Here is a 15,651-nt window from a genome sequence, read left to right on the forward strand (position 1 = left end):
TGTGTGTGTCTGTGTGTGTGTGTGTCTGTGTGTGTGTGTGTCTGTGTGTGTGTGTCTGTGTGTGTGTGTCTGTGTGTGTGTGTGTCTGTGTGTGTGTGTGTCTGTGTGTGTGTGTGTCTGTGTGTGTGTGTGTCTGTGTGTGTGTGTCTGTGTGTGTGTGTCTGTGTGTGTGTGTGTCTGTGTGTGTGTGTGTCTGTGTGTGTGTGTGTCTGTGTGTGTGTGTCTGTGTGTGTGTGTGTGTCTGTGTGTGTGTGTGTCTGTGTGTGTGTGTGTCTGTGTGTGTGTGTGTCTGTGTGTGTGTGTGTCTGTGTGTGTGTGTGTCTGTGTGTGTCTGTGTGTGTGTCTGTGTGTGTGTGTGTCTGTGTGTGTGTGTCTGTGTGTGTGTGTGTCTGTGTGTGTGTGTGTCTGTGTGTGTGTGTCTGTGTGTGTGTGTCTGTGTGTGTGTGTGTCTGTGTGTGTCTGTGTGTGTGTCTGTGTGTGTGTGTGTCTGTGTGTGTGTGTCTGTGTGTGTGTGTCTGTGTGTGTGTGTCTGTGTGTGTGTGTCTGTGTGTGTGTGTCTGTGTGTGTGTCTGTGTGTGTCTGTGTGTGTGTGTGTCTGTGTGTGTGTGTGTCTGTGTGTGTGTGTGTCTGTGTGTGTGTGTCTGTGTGTGTGTGTCTGTGTGTGTGTGTCTGTGTGTGTGTGTCTGTGTGTGTCTGTCTGTGTGTGTCTGTGTGTGTCTGTGTGTCTGTGTGTCTGTGTGTGTCTGTGTGTGTCTGTGTGTGTCTGTGTGTGTCTGTGTGTGTCTGTGTGTGTCTGTGTGTATCTGTGTGTGTCTGTGTGTGTCTGTGTGTGTCTGTGTGTGTCTGTGTGTGTCTGTGTGTGTCTGTGTGTGTCTGTGTGTGTCTGTGTGTGTCTGTGTGTGTCTGTGTGTGTCTGTGTGTGTCTGTGTGTGTCTGTGTGTGTCTGTGTGTGTCTGTGTGTGTCTGTGTGTGTCTGTGTGTGTCTGTGTGTGTCTGTGTGTGTCTGTGTGTGTCTGTGTGTGTCTGTGTGTGTCTGTGTGTGGCTGTGTGTGTCTGTGTGTGTCTGTGTGTGTCTGTGTGTGGCTGTGTGTGTCTGTGTGTGTCTGTGTGTGTCTGTGTGTGTCTGTGTGTGTCTGTGTGTGTGTGTGTCTGTGTCTGTGTGTGTGTCTGTGTCTGTGTCTGTGTCTGTGTGTGTGTCTGTGTCTGTGTGTGTGTCTGTGTCTGTGTGTGTGTCTGTGTCTGTGTGTGTGTCTGTGTCTGTGTGTGTGTCTGTGTCTGTGTCTGTGTCTGTGTGTGTCTGTGTCTGTGTCTGTGTCTGTGTGTGTGTCTGTGTCTGTGTCTGTGTCTGTGTGTGTGTCTGTGTCTGTGTCTGTGTGTGTGTCTGTGTCTGTGTCTGTGTGTGTGTCTGTGTCTGTGTGTGTGTGTCTGTGTCTGTGTGTGTGTGTCTGTGTCTGTGTCTGTGTGTGTGTGTCTGTGTCTGTGTGTGTGTGTCTGTGTCTGTGTGTGTGTGTCTGTGTCTGTGTGTGTGTGTCTGTGTCTGTGTGTGTGTGTCTGTGTCTGTGTGTGTGTGTCTGTGTCTGTGTGTGTGTGTCTGTGTCTGTGTGTGTGTGTGTCTGTGTCTGTGTGTGTGTGTCTGTGTCTGTGTGTGTGTGTCTGTGTCTGTGTCTGTGTGTGTGTGTCTGTGTCTGTGTGTGTGTGTCTGTGTCTGTGTTTGTGTGTCTGTGTCTGTGTGTGTGTGTCTGTGTCTGTGTGTGTGTCTGTGTCTGTGTGTGTGTGTCTGTGTCTGTGTGTGTGTGTCTGTGTCTGTGTGTGTGTGTCTGTGTCTGTGTGTGTGTCTGTGTCTGTGTGTGTGTGTCTGTGTCTGTGTGTGTGTGTCTGTGTCTGTGTGTGTGTGTCTGTGTCTGTGTGTGTGTGTCTGTGTCTGTGTGTGTGTCTGTGTCTGTGTGTGTGTGTGTCTGTGTCTGTGTGTGTGTCTGTGTCTGTGTGTGTGTCTGTGTCTGTGTGTGTGTCTGTGTCTGTGTGTGTGTCTGTGTCTGTGTGTGTGTCTGTGTCTGTGTGTGTGTCTGTGTCTGTGTGTGTGTCTGTGTCTGTGTGTGTGTCTGTGTCTGTGTGTGTGTCTGTGTCTGTGTGTGTGTCTGTGTCTGTGTGTGTGTCTGTGTCTGTGTGTGTGTCTGTGTCTGTGTGTGTGTCTGTGTCTGTGTGTGTGTCTGTGTCTGTGTGTGTGTCTGTGTTTGTGTGTGTGTCTGTGTCTGTGTGTGTGTCTGTGTCTGTGTGTGTGTCTGTGTCTGTGTCTGTGTCTGTGTCTGTGTCTGTGTGTGTGTCTGTGTCTGTGTGTGTGTCTGTGTCTGTGTGTGTGTCGGTGTCTGTGTGTGTGTCTGTGTCTGTGTGTGTGTCTGTGTCTGTGTGTGTGTCTGTGTCTGTGTGTGTGTCTGTGTCTGTGTGTGTGTCTGTGTCTGTGTCTGTGTCTGTGTGTGTGTCTGTGTCTGTGTGTGTGTCTGTGTCTGTGTCTGTGTGTGTGTCTGTGTCTGTGTGTGTGTCTGTGTCTGTGTGTGTGTCTGTGTCTGTGTGTGTGTCTGTGTCTGTGTGTGTGTCTGTGTCTGTGTGTGTGTGTCTGTGTCTGTGTGTGTGTCTGTGTCTGTGTGTGTGTCTGTGTCTGTGTGTGTGTCTGTGTCTGTGTGTGTGTCTGTGTCTGTGTGTGTGTCTGTGTGTGTGTCTGTGTGTGTGTGTGTGTGTGTGTGTGTGTGTGTGCCACGACTATTCGTCATAATTCTCTTTGCCTTATACCTATGCGGGGTCCGCTTCCCCAATTCCATTTCTCCACACACTTCTATCTTGGGTCATATTAATGTTAATCCCCTTTACCAACATGTCCTGCCTTACACATTCGCCAGGGACTCCTTTCTTATTGAGTGCCCACCAAAGAATCTCTCGAGGAACTCTATCATATGCTTTCTCAAGATCAATGAATACCATATGAGCGTTGGTCTCTTTATTCCTGTATTTTCCATCAGTTGCCTTACAATGAATATTGCATCTGGTGTTGATCTGCCCTGCATAAAGCCAAATTGATTATCGGATATTTCGGTTTCTTCACGTATCCGTCTATCAATTACTCTGTCCCATATTTTCATGGTGTGGCTAAGTAGTTTTATAGCCCTGTAGTTTGTGCATTGTTGTATGTCTCCCTGGTTTTTGTAGACAGGTACTAATATACTGCTTCTCTATTCGTCTGGCATTTGTCCAACTTCCATAATTCTATTAAATAGGCCTGCTAGCCAAGATATTCCTGTCTCTCCAAATGCTCTCCATACTTCCCCAGGAATATCGTCTAATCCGACTGCTTTTCCTTTCTTTATTTTTTGAAGCGGTTGAGCCGCTTTCCCGTTTGTTATTCTGGTAACCATTGCTGTTACTGTCTCCGTTAACTCCACAGGTTAAATAACTCAGGTAAACTGTCAAAATACTTTCTCCATCTCTTTTTGACATCCGTTTCGTGAATTAGTATTTGATTATTTTCATCTCGGTATATCTAATCTGATTAAAATCTCTTGCTTTTTTTGCTCTCTGTTTGGCTATTTTATATATCTTCCCTGGTATCAAGTTGATCGTATAGGTTTGAATACGCTTCTGATTTAGCTGTTGCTACTGCTACTTTCGCTTCCTTTTTGGCGACCATATAGTTTTGTAAATCTATGTCCGATCTGGTTTCTTGCCACTTTTTATATAATTTTCCCTTCTCTTTTATTTTTCCTTGTACTTCATTTGAACACCACCAAGTCTCTTTATCCTCAAACTCCTTTCCTGACGTTTTCCCAAGTATTTCAATAGCCGTCTCTCTAATAATATTGGCCATTTTTCTCCAAATTGTGATAGGGCTTCCTTTGATGTTCCAACATATTTTTTCTACTATTCTTTCCCTGAATAGACCTTCCTTTTCGTGTTTTAGCATCCACCACTTGATTTTTTGTGGTCCTCTCCGATATTTTTGTTTAGTTTCACTTTTTACTTCGATGTCCATAACAAGCAGCTTATGTTGTTGGCTTACTGTCTCACTAACTATTACCTTGCAGTCCTTGCATTCACGTATGTCTGTTTTTTTTTCCTTATCATCAAGTAGTCTATTTGGGATTGATGTTGTACACTTTTGTAGGTAATAAGTTGAGTTTCTCTCTTTTTAAAGAATGTGAATGGCGAGGAACGATACTCCACTATGTTCACTGCTATTTAAATGCATTGATCTGTTTCTTCGGCGATGTGCGTGGCGATGTGCCTGTTGAGGTACGATGCTTCGCTATATTCCTACACTAAGAAACGTGTGAGGTTAGATCATATGTTTTCGATGTTAAATCATATGCTTTTTAAAAATTAAAATGCTTTCTTTCATTGTAAAGAGGTACGATTCTTCTTCTTGAAGTACAGTCTCCTATCGGAGGTTGGTTACCATCACAGCAATCTTAACTTTGTTGGCTGCAGCTCTGAACAATTTTATTGAGCTGCACCCGTACTATTACCTTAAATTTCGCAACCAGGATATCCTCCTACGTCCCACGTTTCTCTTTCCCGAGATGTTTCCTTGGATTATGAGTCTTGGCAGGGAGTATTTTTCCCCTCTCATTATGTGGCCTAGATATTCCAGTTTTCTCGTTTGTATGTACGATTATTTATTGTTATTTATTGGTATCCAATAATTTAAAAAGGTAATTCTAAACTTTATAGTTTAGTGCAGTCACTGAAGGTGGATATGAGCTATTACCTCCGATTTCGTTGAACCTCCATCGATTTGCATGAAAATTGGTGAGTGGTTAAAGGATATCCCAAGGAACAAAGGTGGCATGGTGCCAACTTGCGCTTCTGCACCCTGGAGGTGGATGCCACGCCTCCTCGAGCGTGAAAAATATTTTATTAAAAATAACCCCACAATCCGATAGAGGGACAAATTATAAGCAAAATTTGTTATATAAAGTTATTAAAATAAATCAAAACTATTTGAGTTATTAAAGATCAAAGATTTTAATTTTTCGTGAGAAAAATGCATGTTTTTAACCGATTTTTCATAAATAACTCAAAAACTATAAGTTTTAACAAAAAAGTGAGTTATAGGTAATTGAATGTATATGTCTTTCGTCGAGTACCCAAATCTAAGTATTCAAGCTTAAATATAAATTTTATAACATAAAATTATTAAACATTTGTCAAAGTTCATAGAAATATATATCAAATAGGCGCTCGAACAAGTTGATAGCATTAAAATTTATGCACCAAAATGTTTCAAAATGTATGTTTTAAAAATATTTCCAAAAAATGTTATTGTTTTTTTGTAAATAACTCCGTTAATTTTTAAGATATCAGGTTCACCTAACAACTAATTAAAAGTTGATTCCAAGAACTATTAAAAAACGTCGAAGTTAGTCTTTTAAACCTCTTAGTTTTTTAGAAAATAAAAGGTTAAATGGCCCCGGTTACATGGCAAAATTTAAATTTTAAACATTTCTATCTCGGTTATTTTTTACTCTAAGGAAGTAGCAAAATCGGTAAAGTATTTGAAACAGAAAAAAACTAAAATTTAGTTTTAAATCATTTTTTACGTATATTGAGCATTTTTGGAGTTATTATCAAAAGAAAATGAAAAGTAGGATAATTTTAAAAATTCTGATTTTTTTAAATTATATCTTTTTTTTTCAAAAATATGCATTCTAAACCGGTCAAAATTATTGAAATCATTAACTATGTTAACCTAAAGAAATTCTTTTAAGGATTACTACAAATTTTATTTTTTGTGGAAATGGCGTATGTTTTATTTTTCACTTTTTCCTAAAAAAATCGAAAGGGTTCTCTTATTTTCATCATAACTTGCCTATTTTTGATGCTATTAACTTCTACTAGAGCTCATTTGATAGGTATTCCGAAGTACTTTGACAAGTGTTAAACAAGTATATTCTATATAATTCATCGTTTTCCCGTTATGTAAGTTTGAATACTTAGATTTGAGTACTCGTCGAAAAAAATTTATATTCAATTACCCATAACTCACTTTGAAATAACATTAGTTCAGTTCTTTAAGTGGGAAGTGTATTAAACATTTTATTGTCTTTAATTTTGTAATAATAGATTTTTTACAAAAGCTTCTAGTTTTTGAGTAATACTTGAAAAAGAGCTTTAAAACATGTATTTTTTTCAGAAAAAATAAAGTTTTTGATATTTAATAACTCAAAAAGTAATGATTTATGCTAATAACTTTATATAACAAATTTTGCTTAAAAGTTGCCCCTCTATCGATTTCTGGTATTATTTTTAATAAAAAATTTTCACATTCGAGAAGGGGTGCCATCCACCCCCAGGGTAAAAGCGTACGTGGGCATCATCTCAGCTTTGTTCCTTGAAGTATTTTCTAACTACTCACCAATTTTCATGAAAATCGATGAAGGTTCAACGAAATAGGAGGTGAAAACCTTCAGTGACTCCACTAGTTGTAATTATTTGTTATTTTCAGTGTATTTGGACATTTTTATGAGGTTTATACAAGAATATGGCAAATTATTCAAAGTTTATGATGGACCATTTAGTGTGGTCTTGGTTGCCACAGACGAAAAATTCGTGGAACACATATTAAGTTCAACGGAATATATTGATAAAGCTGCTCAATATGATTATCTAAAAGGATGGTTAGGCGATGGATTATTAGTTAGTACAGGTAAAAATAACATATGCATAATACACACAAACACAAACATATACATATCAAGGGTGTTCCAGAAAATAGTGCATTCCTTAAAGGTTTACGCCAGTCAATAAATGCAAAAATAGGATATTACTTCCGAATTCTATCCTACTGCATGAATCTTAATAAAATTTGGGAATAGCCTCTACTTATCTCCTAATTCAAAGTCTACCCTATGGCGATGTGCGCTTTTATCTTGGGGATGGTTCCCATTTCTTCTCTAAGGTGAAAAATTTTTGGTCAAAATTGATACGATAAACTAACCCAGATAATTGAAATAAAGTGATACGGTAAACTACCCCAGATAACTGAAATAATATTGTAAAATAATATTTCAACCAACTACGATAGTTATGGTCTACCATAAACTAGCTCAATCTCCCAAGTTGTGAGTCCACCTTGTCTTAATCAAAAACATGAACCCTGAAAATTCAGAATGGAAAAAATAAAACAATAATTTAACTAGTCATGTTTATTTTTCATAAAAGACATAATTAATGTAATAAAAGATAATATAAAAGACATTGCCGAAACTTAACAGATTAGAGATTGTAGGTACTTATTCGATGGCACTTGGTATCTGTCTGCGGGTTCTTGGTGTCTTGCTGCTCTTTCTACACTGGCTCTGGGGACGTGGATCTTCTGGCCACCAGGCCTAAAGGTGTCAGTTGGTTGCTAGGTGTCTAGTTGCGGTTATCGCTGCATCGTCGGCGACATTGGGGGCTCCAGCTAAGGAAGTCCTACCATGGAGTGAAGGGTAGTTCAGATTTTGGGAGATTATCTAAAAAACTAGAATACATACAACTATACGAGACAACAAGAAAAAATAAAAGATATCCTTGCCATCCCATTCAAGAAATAATCCAGAAATGTAGAAAGGCAAGATTAAACAAAATTAATAGTCATCATCATCATTCTCTTTGCCTTATCCCTATGCGGGGTCGGCTTCCCTAATTGCATTTCTCCACACAATTCTATCTTGGGTCATATCAATGGAAATCCCCTTTACCAACATGTCCTGCCTTATCGTCTCCCCCCAGGTCTTCTTTGATCTTCCTCTCCTACTCCTTCCAGGAATCTGCACTTCAGCTATTCTTCGTATTGGACGATTAACGTCTCGACGTTGAACATGACCAAACCATCTTAACCTATGCTCTCTCATTTTGGCATCAATTGGTGCTACACCAAGACTTCCCCTAATATACTCATTTCTAATTTTATTCTTCTTTGTCACTCAACTCATCCATCTAAGCATTCTCATTTCCGCCACATGCATTCGTTGTTCCTCTTTCTTTTTCACTGCCCAACATTCAGTTCCCTACATCATAGCCGGTCTTATGACTGTTTTATAGAGTTTTCCCTTCAGCTTCATTGGAATTTTTCTGTCACACAACACCACTCGCTTCTTTCCACTTCATCCATCCAGCCCTAATTCTACTGCATGCATCTCCATCTATTTCTCCATTACTCTGTAATACCGATCCTAGATAAACAAATGAAATAGAGAATGCGGAAAAATCCCCTTACGAACAATTCACACATCCACTACTTCGGGCTGGGAAAAATTTTTTGAATAGAATCGAAGATCCAAACACCAGCTCTTAGAAATGTGTTTCAAAGATCTACATCTTTTGTTTTTTCATAAACGATCCTAGATACTTAAAGCTATTGCTTTTCACAATCATTTCACCGTCCAAAGGTACCATTTTATTTGTAGTAGCTCCATCTTTAAATGAACATTCCAAATGCTCTGTTTTTGTCCTACTAAGTTTTAAACCTTTTTCCTCCAGACCTTGTCTCCACTGTTCCAGTTTTGGTTCTAAGTCTCTTTCACTATTACCTACTAACACGACATCATCAGCATACATTAAGCACCATGGAATGTTACCCTGTAGTTTCGCTGTTATCTGGTCCAAAACGAATGAGAATAAATACGGACTAAGCACAGAGCCTTGGTGCAATCCTACTTTCACATGAAATTTATCAGTCTCTCCCACACCTGTCCTAACACTAGTCGTTACTCCCTCATACATATCCCTCACAATCTTTACATATTCACCAGGGACTCCTTTCTTATTGAGTGCCCACCACAGAATCTCTCGAGGAACTCTATCATATGCTTTCTCAAGATCAATGAATACCATATGAGCGTTTGTTTCTTTACTCCTGTATTTTTCCATCAACTGCCTATAATGAAAATTGCATCTGTTGTTGATCTACTCTGCATAAAGCCAAATTGATTCTCGGATATTTCGGTCTCTTCACGTATCCGTCTATCAATTACTCTTTCCCATATTTTCATGGTGTGGCTAAGCAGTTTTATAGCCCTGTTGTTTGTACATTGTTGTATATCTCCCTTGTTTTTGTAAACAGGTACCAGTATACTGCTTCTCCATTCGTCTGGCATTTGTCCGACTTCCATAATTCTATTAAATAGACCTTCTAGCCACCTTGTTCCTGTCTCTCCCAATGCTCTCCATACTTCCCCAGGAATATCATCTGGTCCTATCGCTTTTCCTTTCTTTATTTTTTGAAGCGCTTGAGCCACTTCCTCGTTGGTTATTTTGGTGACCATTGCTGCTACTGTCTCCGTTGACTGTACAGGCTGTCTGTCAAATTCTTCATTTAATAAGCTGTCAAAGTACTTTCTCCATCTCTTTTTGACTTCCCTTTCGTGAACTAGTATTTTATTATTTTCATCTCGGATGAAACAAAATTAATAGTAACAATTAATATTAGTAGTTAAATATTTGTGGATTAATACATGCATATGAAGATAATAGATAATATAAATAATTTTACCATGCCGTATGAAAATAAACAGTATAAAAGTAAGGTTAGATAGGAAGAAAGAACATAAAAAAAATTACGGATATAGGCTTAGAAAAATATGTACAGTGATGATTACTTACCGTAATTTAAACGTCTGTTTAAAAATGTGGCTATCACGTCAGTCATTACCTTAAGTACCTAGCTTTCAAATTTTTTTTGATACACTGCAGTTTTACAATCTACTCTAAACACAAAGTAATAAGTACATAGTTTGAAAGTAAATTAAGGTGAGTTAGGTACCATCCAGTGACGGTTCTCTAAGTATTATTGTTTATTGTGGTAGGTCGTCTGGCCATATTCTCTTTAGTCTTCTGTTAGCAAGTGGTTGGGTGAATAAATTATTTATCAATTCGTTGGTTTGGTCAGTGGTGCGATTTTTATATTTTATTGAACGATTATTTATTAAATCCTTGATTAGTGGGATGTGCAGATCATTGTGAGGTGTCTGGTTGGATACATACCATGGAGCTTTACTTATCATACGGACAATTTTGGATTGGAATGTTTGGAGTATCCTCGTATTTAAAAGTTTACTGCAGCCCCATAGTTCTATTCCGTAAGACCAAACTGGTATAAGTATAGCTTTGTACAGAAGCAGTTTATTTTCAAGAGATAACTGAGACTTCTTGTTAAATAGCCAGTTCATATTTTTTAGTTTAAGATCTAATTGTTTACGTTTAATTCTAATGTGTGTTTTACATATGAGTTTTTCATCCAGATGCAATCCCAAGTATTTGACAACTGGCTTGATGGGAATCGGAGTATTATTTATAGAAACTTGAGGACATGTAGATTTTCTGGTTGTAAAAGTAATTTGTACTGATTTGCTGGCATTAACATTTATTTTCCATCGCTTGAGCCAGTTTTGTAATTGATCTAAATGATTTTGAACTTTTTGTGATGCTACATTAGGGTCGACATCCACTGCTAAGATTCCCGTATCATCGGCAAAAGTAGCTAAGAAGGTATCATTTCTGGTTGGAACGTCGACTGTATATATCAGATATAGAAATGGGCCGAGAACGCTACCCTGTGATACGCCAGATTAGATGATGTGGTAATTTGAGAAGTTGTCTTCAATTTTGACTTGGAAATATCGTTCAGTAAGATATGATTTTAAAATAAAGTAGAGTTGGTCTGTTAGGTGTAATTTCAGTTTATAGAGGAGACCTTGATGCCATACCCTATCAAATGCCTCTTGTATATCGAGAAACACTCCAGCGCAAAACTTTTTCTCTTCAAGAGTTGTTTTAATTATATTTACTATTCTGTGGCATTGTTGTATGGTTGAGTGTTCACGCCTAAATCCGAATTAATGTTGTATAATTTCGTTTATGGGGACAACTTGCTCAATTTTATGTAATAGTAGACGTTCTAACACTTTCGACATTATATCGGGCGATATGAATTTGCTTGTGTTGCGGGTTTACCAGGTTTCGGAATCATAGTAATTTGAGCTAATTTCCATTGTATTGGAAAGTAGCGAAGATGAAGTATGCTGATGTATATTACTGTTAATAACACCACTGCTTTTCTCGGTAGCTTCTGAAGTAATTCTCCTGTTATCAAATCATAGCCAGGAGCTTTCTGAGGATTTAGCATTTTTATTTGTTGTCGAACCTCTGTCGGAGTATCTGTTGTCAGAGGAAGAGATAGTTGACATGGAGTTTCGAGGTACTTTTTTATATCGTCATCTGCCAGCTTCATCGTCATTGGTTTCTGGTGCTGAGAATAGAGTTGCAAGATGCTCTGCAACGAGAGAGGTTCGAAACATAAAACTGGAAGGAGTCGTTTTTTTCCTCACGTAGTATTCTATTTAGTCTATGACTTATCCTATTAAGATATGTTTTATTTAATGGATTTCTCCTTTGTTGCCATATGCGTCGAGCTCTTATCTTTTCTGCTACAAGTTCTCTTATATGGAGGGGAATATTATGGTTTTCTTGCACACTTCTTTAACGCTGCGGTGTTGCTTCCCACCATGCTGTTTGTAAAACTGTTGTTAAATAGTTTACTACTTCCTCTACCTCCTGGTTGTCTTTTATCCTATAATCTAGTCTAATATTTGTAACTATTTACAGAATTTTGGAAAATATCCCAGTTTGTTCCTTTAGTTAACAGTTTGGGTCTTAATCTTCTCCATATTATGTGTGTGCTTAAAGTTATTATTATTATGCTGTGGTCTGATGTTAAATCGAAGTTTGACTCTATAGCACTATGGATGTCAGATATCCCTTTTGTTACAGCAAAATCTACCAAATCTGGGATTTTGTTGGGGTCTGTAGGCCAGTATATGGGTTCTCCTGTTGATAAATATCTTAAGTTATTTTGTTGAATAGTATTCATTAATGCTCGACCTTTAGGCGTGATTAATCTGGAACCCCATGTGGTGTGTTTGGCGTTCCAGTCTCCTGCTACTATGAATTTGGATCCAAGAGTTTGTATAAAATCATGATACTCTTCGCTTGAAATGGGATGTCTAGCTGAGCTGTAGATAGATGCTACACTGAGAGAGGTATTTGTTTCAAGTTTAATGATTGCTGCTTGGATTTTTTCAGTAATGTAAGGTTGGACTGCATAGTGTTTTTTTGATTAAAGTAATTTTTGATTTAATAATAATGGCAGAACCTGCATGTGCTCCTCCGTCTGGATGGTTTGCGTAGTACACAGTATAGTAAGGTATCTTAGTAACCGTTCTTTCTGTGGCATGGCTTTCAGATATTAAGAGAATGTCTATATTATTAATTTTTAAAAATAGTGATATTTCTAGTATATGGTTTGAAATGCCATTAGCATTCCACGACGCAATTCGTAACGACTTTGTCATTATTTTGTTACTTTGTTAATGACTGTGGTTAACATGGTTAAAATCATGCCATTTTGGTTTAAGAGTTGAGAGAACATATTTTTGAATTCGTTTAGGAAATCTGATAGTTGATCTGCTAATTCATTGTTATTTTTGTTGTTTTCATTTATGTTTCCAATGACAGCATCTCTATAATTAATCCTGTTGAAATTATGGCTATGATGTTGGGTAGGTATATTTACATTGGGAGTATTGACAGGATTTTGGGTGGTGATTTGTTTTGATTTGTCATTGTATCTGGCATTTAGTAGTTCACGATAAACAGAACATCCTCTATAATTACAAGGATGGTCTCCGTTGCAATGAGTGCAAATTTCTGGCGTGTTCTTTGGTTTCTTGCAATCCTTTGTGTTGTGTGATCCAGCGCATTTTACGCAATTATATGGTTTTGCACAGTAAGTTTTAGTATGGCCATATTCTTGGCATCGTGTACATTGTGGTATATTTCTTTTAATTCTCGGTGGTTCCACCCTTATTTTACAATGTTGTATATACTGCAGTTCAAATATTTCCTTGTTGTTCGTTTGAGGCTCGAGGTCGACAAAAAATAAAGGCAACAGTTCACGGCTCAATCTTTGTCTGACATTTGTAACGTTCCTTATTTTATGTCCCTTTTTCTGGATTTCCGCTTTTATTTCATCTATCGGAAAGGAATAATGTAGGTCTCGAATAACTGCCCTGTAAGCTCTCTCTTCCTTAGGTTGATATGTAGGGTGGACGATGTTTTCTTCTCGTAAATGGTGTATTAGTTTTCTGTAGGATTCATGTGTCTTTGGGAAAAATTTTATTGTATTGTTTGTTAAGGCTTTAGTATAGTAACTCTCTTTTTGTACTGCTTGCGCTAAACTATCTATCGTTTTGCTATAGTTATAAACGCCACATATACAAATTGGAGGGGGGTTTGAGTTCGGTGGACTTTTATTGGTATCAGTTACAGAGGTTTCCTGTGGAAGTTGAGGCGTTTTAAGTGTCTGCTCTAATGGGATCAAGGAAAGACTATCTATAGAGATACTGGGGAGTCGAAATGAGGCTAGTAGAAGGAACAGACACGCAAACCTTCATGCGAACGGCAGCTCATTTTTTGTGCGTTGGCAGGTCGTAGGTTCGTTGGGAGGGGTAGGAGGGTTTAAAGATGACTAACTACATAACCAAATAAGCAAAGGATACTTACACAGACTTGAGGACTTTCCTACTATTTAAACTAATTGGGACGCCGTTTGAAAAATCCTCAAATTCTCATATCGAGTACTTACTGGAAAGCAACTGGGGGACATTCATCGTAGATTCCTCGTTGGGGTTATACTGGGCTACTTATTTATCATTATTGGCTTCTATGCCATTATATTTTCTTCTGTTCTAAAACTTAATTCACTTGTATTAGTTATCTGGTTAATAATTTTTTTAAAGAAAGAGGTTACAAAAATAAAGATGTGTACATTTCATAATGTTTATTTAAACCTTTATACCTTTTTATTTTTATTTTGAGAATAAACACATTCTCAAACAAGAAATGAATAATAATAACAAAATACATGATTTTACAATTTTTAACCTTATTTATTTTTAGCAGTGTACCAAAACAAAAATTTGACATGGCTGTCAAAAGTCACTGCCTTTTTACTTTACATAAAAATTTCCGAGAATACATGTTGAAAACAAAATATTTAATTATGTAAAACCTTTACCAAATTAATATCCACTTTTGAATTATTTAAAATAAACATTATCCATACCTCGTTAAAACAAAAATCCATGTCACATATCACATTTGGAACTTCAAAATTTTCCATTCGAGATTGGGGGAGGGAAGACATTCAAATCCAAATCATTACAAAACTGGAAACAGGATAAAATTGATACCAAATCAAATATCATCTTCAATACAGGAATGTTACTATAACATCATAAAACAGGAACCAGGAACCACGCACTTCTTTTTTTTTACCGCCGGCAAACCAAACTGCATAACAATAGTGTTTCACAAGAATATATCCATGTAAAATGTTGTGAAACTATTGTAATAATATTCCTTGACATGTTATAAATCCATCAGTTCTTCTACCACAAGAAGAAAACATTTTTGCCGGCAAAGTGCGACTTTCTACGAGTCTGTTAGTTGAGTTCCACACAAAAAGATGTTTACTCTTCAGACATGTTTTTGGAACTATCTTTATTTTCAGCGGCGTACCTTGCCTATTGAAAATTCTCCTACGCTTCAAGCCGATCTTTCTTTCGGTTTGACATTTGACCAATCGGCGGAGAGAACTCAACGATCTTTCAAAATTCTGACCAATAATATCATAGGGTTTTTAGCGCTCAAAACTTAAAGGAAAAACACCAAACCTTTTAGAGGATTCATTCTCGAATAATGAATGTTTTCACAATAACTATCTACGTAGTTGGTAAATGCTACACAAATAAATAGGAAATTTCCTACGATTTTACTGTCGTGAAATACTTTGAAATATTTCGAACAGGAGCGGCTTAGGAAATTTTAAAGATATTTAAACTCACAAAATAAATTAGAAAAATAGATATTTTTCTTGGGATAGGATATAAAATTAACGGATATTTTTTTTTATAAAATATTGTAGTAGAAATCCATCTGCTACAAAGTGACTGGAACCTATTTGAGAGTGTAATTGGATGTTCATTTTCTTTTGAAGTTGGACTTTTAAACTTTCTTCTTTTTGTTCTTATCGTTTGATATGGGTTTTTAGATTTTGAGATTCTTCATGTTCTTCATCTGACATCAAATCATCTTCACTCTGTGTTTCTGTATTGTTTTTAAAGTTTAAGTTGGTCTGTTGCGTAACTGTTGGCTGTCTCTGATATTGTTCTTGCATTATCAATAGGTATCATTTGGATTACTATTGGTTGATTTGAGCATGATGATGGAGCTTGAGTATCTATTTGACTTACTTGGTAGTACGGATGCATTAGGTTTGTAGTCTCGTTCTGCATTACAGTTGGACACTGCTGTGTAGCATACCGAAAACCATTTGCTCCTGGTCCGTTCCCTGTTGGAAGTATTTTCACAACTTAGAACTCATTTCTGTTTTACTTTGAACTTATCTTGTTTAATGAATGCAAAACACAGATATTATTTACTCGTTTCTTATCGTTGGATAATAGGAAACAAATATAATCACAGAAAACCTTTCTTTTCTTTGAAAAATATTAAAATTTAATATATGTAATATGTTACTTTTTACACCACTATAGACTGGGACTT

General features: G+C 37.3%; 1 protein-coding gene across 1 annotated transcript in view; it reads left to right on the forward strand.

Moving 5' to 3' along the window:
* Positions 1-15,651, forward strand: part of LOC114340916 (cytochrome P450 4C1-like) — a 183,150-nt gene that overhangs the window by 29,416 nt on the left and 138,083 nt on the right. The window contains exon 3 of the mRNA XM_050645620.1: positions 6,491-6,691. Within this exon, the coding sequence (XP_050501577.1) occupies positions 6,491-6,691 (201 nt within the window). The remainder of the gene's footprint in view (positions 1-6,490; positions 6,692-15,651) is intronic.

Source organism: Diabrotica virgifera, chromosome 1 (assembly GCF_917563875.1).
Source record: "Diabrotica virgifera virgifera chromosome 1, PGI_DIABVI_V3a".
In the NCBI taxonomy this organism is placed as follows: Eukaryota; Metazoa; Arthropoda; class Insecta; order Coleoptera; family Chrysomelidae; genus Diabrotica; species Diabrotica virgifera.